Genomic DNA, 8574 nt, shown 5'->3' with positions numbered 1-8574 from the left:
TACTTCCACTGGCTGGAAGAAAGCTTCTCCTATGCTACCCTGGCATGCTGATGTGAACTCCTTAGTTTGAGGCACAACTATACAGGTGATCACTCTATCCTTGCTCAACTTAAATTTTACTTGTTGGACAAAGCAGTTTTTTTCTTTGCACTAGGAAGGGGGTGTTACACGTCTCTCCAAAAGCACAGAAACCACAAACAGTGTTATCTGCAAAGCTCAAAATTGCTCAAAGAGCAGCTGACAAAATATGTCACAGAACACACACACTGACTTCCTGAAAATTTTCAAAAATACTTGTCACTTTGTTGTTAGCAAACACATCAAGTTTTGAAGACACCTCAGTTCAGTTTGAATATAATCCTGCCAAGTAGGCTGGAATTTTAAACCTTCCAATATCCTTCCAAAAGTCAAACTTAATAGTTTGTGGGGCAAGCTATACTTATGTACTTATAAAAATGCTGTTTAAATCTTAATCAGTCTATTCCAGTAATACTAATATTTTTCTACAGGCACTAGAGCTTTACAGAAAAAAAAAAAAAAAAAAAAAAGAAAAAAGACATTACTTGTATGTTGTATGCAATCATTATACAGCCATACCAGTGGTTCCCATTGATTCACCCTGGTTTTTAACAGGATCCCGATTAAGTGACAGCTTCCCAGGTTACATTTTCTGTCTGGCATCATACTGCTTACTCCAAATTCAGTCTCTTTACAACAGCACTAACTCCCAAGGAAACAAACTGTCACAAAAAATTACAAATCCTCTCTCCTACAGAGCAGGAAGCGGGTCTGGAGACAGCCTGCCAGTCTCAGGTGTCTGTAACCGCGGGGCTGCAGGCAGCCTTGGTTGAGCAAGCTCACCTCAGTAAGAACATTTCTCTGTCCATACTCAAGATATTACTATTTCCAAATTTCAACACAGTCATTTTTTGCCTAAGTATGTTTAGCAGTTTTTACACTCTTGAAAAACAGCTGAAATGGTTTAAAAAGACTGCTTTTTCAACCAACAATCCTGAAAACTCATGTGTACTATTCTCCACTATTACTTATGTGACATTCTATTTTAATGCACAGGTCAGTCTGGACTCCAGAGTAAGAGAAGTTATTAACCGAAATATGCTGGAACCCTCACAACATACCTTCGATGACGCACAGCTTCAAATTTATACCTTAATGCACAGAGACTCCTACCCACGGTTTATGAACTCTGCTATTTATAAGGACTTGCTTCAGTCCTTATCTGAAAAATCCATTGAAGCATAGATTCTTTTCTTAAGTGTATTTATTTTAAAACAGACGGAACTCTGGGTTACACCAATCCACAGGGAACACAGAGTTAATCAGATATTTACCTGAAAACAACTCAGGCAAATTTTACTACAGACTGAATGATTTAAAGCCACACAAGGCTCCGACACAATCAGCCAACTACAGTTCCTGATCAAACTCAGTGTTACTTTGCAAAAGAGAATGAAGAAAACGAAAAGAAAACATTGTTATTCAGAAAAACGCAGTATTTTTTCAAACACAGCAGGCAACTTGGATGCAAATCCATTACGACATACATCTGAGGTACAAATGCCAACTGGGCATGAAAACTAAATTTAAAGTGGAGCGTTAGAATTTTCTTGGAAACCAAACCAGTTGCCCCATCCACACTGTAACCAAAGTAAAAACAGTACTGTCAATATCTGGGTTACACTAGACAAAGTTTCATGTACTGTACCTGGCACAGGTGCACTCCACTTGTCTTGGTATATTTAATGTATATGGTGCGCTACTGGGAATAAGCGTGGCAATTTCAAGTTTATGAAAGCTAATGGTTGAAATAATGCTGCCTATAAAAATCTTTTGCTGAAGAATTGTTATTTTACTACTAGAGTCTGCTAAAAGCATTTTTAAGTTCATATCGTTGATGTTTATAAAGTATTTACTTAAGAGGAAGACGACTGTGGGCATTTAAATTCCTAAATAAAGCACAAGAATTCTCACATTTCTTCTCTTCCCTCAGTAGGTAGATGTAAAAACCCTGCACTATTCATTCCCGAGAGGATGCCAGTATCAACCACCTTTGTTTTGTACATATTAAATTCTCCTGTTACCCGACAATCTTGTAAGGTTTCTATTACAGATAATTTTATCGCCAACAGAAGGAAGCTGGAACTATTCAGCCTGTCCCAAAGAAAAGGAACAGCTTTATCCACTAATAAACCAATGTTCATTTACAGTATCCCCAAAGATTTACATTTAATTTCTGGTCATATCTCAAAAGCAGTAATCACAGGAGATACTAGGAAGACAGTAAAGTTGAATCCACAGAATCACAGAACAGTCAGGGTTGGAAGGCACCTCTGGAGATCATCCAGTCCAGCCCCTGCTAAAGCAGGTTCACCTACAGCAGGTTGCACAGAGCCACGTCCAGGCAGGTTTTGAACGTCTCCAGAGAAGGAGACTCCACAGCCTCTCTGGGCAGCCTGTGCCAGGGCTCTGTCACCCTCAAAGCGAAGTTCTTCCTCATATTCAGATAGAGCTTCTTGCACTTCAGTTTGTGCCTGTTGCCCTGTCCTGTTGCTGGGCACCACTAAAAAGAATCTGGTCCCGTCCTCTTGACACCCATGCTTAAGATATTTGTAGGCATCAATAAGATCTTCTCTGTCGTCTCTTCTGCATGCCAAACGTTGATACTATCTCCTCTCAGCCCTTCCTCAGAAGTCCCACCATCTTTGTAACCCTCTGCTGGGCCCTCTCCAGCAGTTCCCTGTCTCCCCTGAACTGGGGAGCCCAGCACTGGACACAGCACTCCAGATGGGGCCTCACCAGGGCAGAGCAGAGGGGGAGGACAACCTCCCTTGACCTGCTGCCACACTCCTCCTGATGCACCCCAGGATCCCATTGGCCTCCTTGGTCACCAGGGCACACTGCTGGCTCATGGCCAGATTGCTGTCCACCAGGACTCCCAGGTCCTTCTCCGCAGAGCTGCCTTCCAGAAGGTCACCCCTAGCCTGTACTGGTGCGTGGGGTTGTTCCTCCCCAGGTGCAGGACCTCACACTCGCCTTTGTTGAACTTCATGATGTTCCCCTCCGTGCAGCTCTCCAGCCTGTCCAGGTCTCGTTGAATGGCAGCACAGCCTGCTGGTGTGTCAGCCACTCCTCCCAGTTCTGTATCATCAGCAAACTTGCTGAGGACACACTCTGTCCCTTCATCCAGGGAATTGATGAATAAATTGGACAGGACTGGACCCAGCACTGACCCCCTGGGACACACCGCCAGCTACAGGCCTCCAGCAAGGCTCTGTGCTGCTGATCACAGCCCTCTGAGCTCTGCCATCAGCCAGTTCTCAACCCACCTCACTGTCCACCCATCTAACCCACACTGCCTCAGTTCACCTATGAGGGTGTTATGGGAGACAGTGTCCAAAGCCTTGCTGAGGTCAAGGCAGACAACATCTACTGCTCTCATTTGTAAACTATGTGTAGACCTGTTATTAGAGTAACTTCTTTATTTCAAGTTACAAGATTCACTACATTAATTCCACTACATTAAACTTTGGAGTTTATAGTAGACTTCCATTGAATTGTATTTTTTTCCTGCACACTTATTTACATGAACCAAATGACACATACAGGTAGGAAAAGGACACAGAAAGACAAAAGAAAGAAAGAAAGGCAAAAAATACCCCTGAAGGAAAGAATTAGACAGTCATACTTCAGTAACATTTACTGTACGTAGCCTTTCTAAAATCTACTCTTTGCCTAATTCCAGTACTATGAAAAGCAGAAAATGGGGGCTTTCTCTGAAAAATAGAAATGGGAATAACAAGGCAGGATTTAGGAGACCAATTTAATTGTTTCCTCAATGCCCTCAACAGGAGACATGCTCTCCTCTTACTGCATTCATGTTATTAAACAAATAATGGTGAGATTTTTCATTACACAGCACCACAGGAGAAGACCAGATACACTGTAAGTTAACAATACCTATGGTCCAGTTTCCGTCATCTCCTTCCAAAACCAAAACATTATTCAACATGACACCACAAAAAAGTAAACCAAAAAACCTATGAGAGACAGCAAATCAAAGTGCTTTTTCCCTCTGTAGCACAACACTGGAGGACTAAGTTAAGAGGGAGCCCTTCTACAAACATACTTATGACACGGTCCAGTTAGTGGTCAGAACTGCTTAATGTATGAACACCAGTTATCTCAGCTGAATTTCTAGTAAACTTACCCAAAGCACTAACAATATCATTTCATATATAAAGTATGACAATATAGGTCGTAACTTCAACAAAACAAACTAGATCTATCAATAAGGTGGCATTCATGGGGAGCTCGCAGTCAAACTGACCATGCTGTACTTGTCTCAGTCAGGGCCGACAAGAGTGCTCTAAAACTCTAAGTTTACAAAGTAAGTTTAATTAGGTCAAATTCAGCCTGCTGGAAAGATCAGACACACATATCAAAAAAAGTTCAAAGTGTGTCATTTCATGAAATGGAGAATTTCATTTCTTTTAAGCTATCTCTCTTCCCAGCAAAGATACCTCATTAAGAGATGGAAGGCAGACCAAACACTTGTACTTTATATCAAACACTATATTCTATTATTCTGCAAGAAAAAGGAAGAAAACCATTTCTGCAATGAAATTAGAAGGGAGAGAAAAACTACACTGGTTTGAGAGGTCTAGGCTTCAGATTATTAAAAGAAGAAAATAATAATTTCTAAGCTTATTTTCCATGTGCCACAACTTCTAAGCAATTAAAATTCTCTAGGTAGTTTTCCTTTCACTTTGGCATTACAATACGCTGACATTTGCAATGTGCATCTTTCCTGAAAACACATTTTAATGCTGTGTTTTGCATTTAAACTTATACCCAACACCAATAGCAGAATGCTGGTCCCTACTTACCCTGGGAGCATCTCTTAAAAAACCCAAACAAACAACCCCTCTAAACATCTTGTTATTTTGAGGCTGTTTAATGTGCTGCATTTAATTGAAGGAGGAGCGAAAAATTATTTTTTTTTAAAAAAAAAGAGGAAAACAAACACCCACCTGCACAGAAGACAGATTTTTAACTATATTTCATTACTATATACTTGCTCATTATGCACAAACTTTTCCCAGGGATATAGTAAGTTGCACTGAAAAGGAAAAGTAACTATAGACAAGCTATTACATGAACAGAAGGAGAAAATAATCATTATTGACACAAGATATTATTTATAATTCATCAAGTAAGAAATTATCACAAAATCGACTTATCCTAGTTTGAAAATAAGCATGGTTGGTTTGTCTTGGTATTTATCTAACTGCAGGATATCATTAAGCTCTAACAACTTCCCATTCCACTGGTATTCTTTCCTCAATGTCTGCACTTCACAAATCACTAACTCCCGCAGAACATGCATACTGTTAAAGGCTGCTCTTTTCACCAGCCTGCTAAGCAGTATTAAAATTGCATGGGCTCCTTCAGCCAACACATTGTGTTTTACACTGACCTTTAAATTCCAAAGTCATTAGCACAATACAAATGAAGAAAAAAAAATATATATCCCCTGAAGCGTTATGCTATATAAAGATAGATGAAAATTTATCACACAAACATCATGTACTCATGCACTTTCTGATTAAAAAGCGTATCTGAAAAAGAGAAAGTGATGAGAAAGACTATTACAATGTGAAGTAGCTTTTAAACAAGTTTGCTCTAAAGAGTCCTTAGTAACACATCATCTGCCATGAAAGGTATCAGTATCATTTCAATGACATTAACGAAGATTTTCTATATTAATGTTGTAACTAGATTAATCCCAAACCTTTTAAAATAGTAAAACAATTCCAAACGAATGATGATCTAGTGGAATAAAAGCTAATACACAACTGTATGAAATTGTACTTTGAGGTAAATCTCCTCAGGTTTATTTATATGAATGACTGCTAATGATCTATTTCAAAAGGCATGCCTTTGAAGGTAAGACAACCACTTTTTGTAGAATGAGGACTTCCTGTTGATGAATTTTAGTTCTACCTAAGCTGGTATGGGTTGTACATTTCCATTTAAAATTGACACGTAACCACAAGTGGAATCCTGACCTCAGCAAGGCACTTCCTTTTGCAATGCTTGGAAAGTGCAATAGGGCTTCAAAGTGGGATTCACAAAAGCCAAGATCATTGAGCAGGTATTTACCTTCTGCTCAAAGCCGAAAAGAATCACTGAGTGTGAGGTATTTTAACTGGCTCAGAAGAAAATCTGCATTTTAACAGAATTATGTATGAGGAAATGCCTTCTAATGAAGGATCCAGAAGCTGTGTTTTCTGAGCAGCAGAAACCCCTAACCTTCCTTACAGAAAATGGCATCCTTAAAGATCTAAACACACACACACACTTTAAAAGGAACATGGCTCCCTTTTTTTCTCCACTAGAGTAGTGTAAAAACTAGCTTAAATTGTAAGGCAACTTTGTTCCAGTCTCTCTTTTAATCTGAGAGGATTCAAATGTCCACAAAGGTAATAAACAAATCTGCTTTTTTGGAATTGGAAAAAAATTTGGAAGGGAGAGATTCATGACCAGTTCTGCCAGCACATTTCACTACATAAAATATCCCAATATACTGGATCAGTTATAGCACAACTGCAGCTCAGTAGGTAAGTCAGCCAGCTGGGGAAAATGAGATCAGTTCAGACTTTGCATCCTCTCCAACAGGGGAGGGCAATTTCAGACAACTGGGAAAACTGAAGCACCTGTTCAACAGAGATGCATCCAAAACTCACTACCAGGCAGTTTTATTTGTGGATTCGGGTAATCAAAATGCAGCATGAATAGAATTTAGGCACCTACAATCTTTTCTGGATAAACTGTTGTTTTTACCTTGGGGAAAGAAGACAGAAATGGTGAAGGATGTTGCCCAGCCATAAGATAACAGTAAGTGAAACAACATTTTAGTTGAACTACTTGGACACACCTGCATCACAGAAAGCACTATCGCAGTTCTAGTTCTTTTAATCAATCCCAGATATAATCTGTAAGTACAGAAAGACAATTACTGTATTTTCTCAAAAGGTAATTCTCTTAAACGTCACAATCAGGCATAAAAACTAAAGGACATGCAAACCAAGCTGTGCCTGCCCTGTATACATGCGGTGAACAGCAGTGGAAATTTAAGTTTACTTTGTACCCAATTTACAATCACTTCTAACACAATTTTTTGGACTTGTTCCTTCAGAAAGGTCCCCGAACAAAGCACTGTAATTGGTATTAAACGTCTGTCATTAGTTTGTTGCCATCTTAAACTTGAAAAAAAAAAAACAAAACCAATTATGCATCTTTAAGTTAACTCTGAAGAAGTAATCCTGCCAAAGGACCTACACATAGATGAAAATAAACCCATTCTGTTCATAAAAAAAAATCTTTTCTGAATTTGAGCATTAATATAAAATAAATTGAGTTTACATTTAATTTTATAAAGTTATGCAAGAAACTTTAAATACTGAACAATTTTCTGTTTAAAAATTTTTGTAACTAAACTTCCAGTTTAATCATTTTTCCTTTCAGCAAAAAAAGCCACTTTTCCTTCCTAGCACAGGCTGACCAGAAAAGCTTGCTCTATAAAGTATTTACCAAACATTTCTTGTCTCGCAAAGCTCAAGTGTCATCATACTATTTCCAACTCGTTTGTTACGACCGCCACTATCATGCAAAAAACATTCAACATAGAAAACCTTGGGTTTCCTTTACAGTCAAGGAATTTATTCTCCAGGAATCGCACATACTCTTCCCTTCATGAATCCTCTTACATTGTCAGGATAGACCTCAGCCCCCAGCTCTGATGAATTATAATGTAATGAAAGAATTTAATCTCTCCTAAAGATGTTGACATGTTTTTCCTAGAAAGTGGGTTTGAAAATACTTCTAAACATGTGCACTGTTAAAAAGCAGGCTCTAACAAAGCAGTATTTATATCATTCCACATCTGGAAAAGACCGTAACTTTACTAATTTATTCTCACCGGCAGGTCTATGATTGACATCAGATACTCTACATGTCAAAATTCAGTTAATGAACAAAATTAATGTCCTTTATATGAAGTGAATTTAATATCACCTCCTCAGCTAGTTAATATTGTGATGAATTAGTTTGCTTATTTACAAAGTCTAAACCAAAGTTGCTTGTCAAGCACGTTAAACAAAACTGAACAGTCAAATCAGACTTAACTGACTATTTTAAGACATTCTTAGAAATAATACCTACTGATAGAATGCAAACCACGTGCTTTGGGCAATAAAATATATTGCATTGATCTAAACCCGTTACATAAACAAGCTTAACCAATCACTGCACGCTTAATAAATTTCCAAACCCCATGACCCCAAATTTAGTCCTAATTTGGAAACAGTACGTACAAACTAGTTAACTAAATTGTGATTTAATTAACAACTGAGTTTAATGTAATTAGCTGAATTAGACACCTTTTCTCTTTGCAAAACTACTGAACACAGCAGCAAGAAACAAATTCCATTCTTATAACTGAACAAATGTGGAGAAGTAAAATACATATGGGAGGAGTGTGTATGTTTCAGA

The 8574-nt window shown here is 38.4% G+C and overlaps 1 protein-coding gene across 3 annotated transcripts in view; it reads left to right on the top strand.

Moving 5' to 3' along the window:
- The window catches only part of RGS20 (regulator of G protein signaling 20), a 45354-nt gene extending 43363 nt beyond the window's left edge, over positions 1-1991 (top strand). For all 3 annotated transcript variants that reach the window (XM_005443232.4, XM_055704364.1, XM_055704365.1), the window contains one exon: positions 1075-1991. In XM_005443232.4, coding sequence (XP_005443289.2) covers positions 1075-1263 — 189 coding nt within the window. In that variant the 3' untranslated portion in view covers positions 1264-1991. The remainder of the gene's footprint in view (positions 1-1074) is intronic.
- Positions 1992-8574: the final 6583 nt, after the last annotated feature.

The sequence above is a fragment of the Falco cherrug genome, chromosome 3, assembly GCF_023634085.1.
Source record: "Falco cherrug isolate bFalChe1 chromosome 3, bFalChe1.pri, whole genome shotgun sequence".
NCBI lineage: Eukaryota > Metazoa > Chordata > Aves > Falconiformes > Falconidae > Falco > Falco cherrug.
The sequence above is the reverse complement of the archived record's forward strand: the minus strand, read 5'-3'. Positions and strand labels throughout refer to the sequence as shown.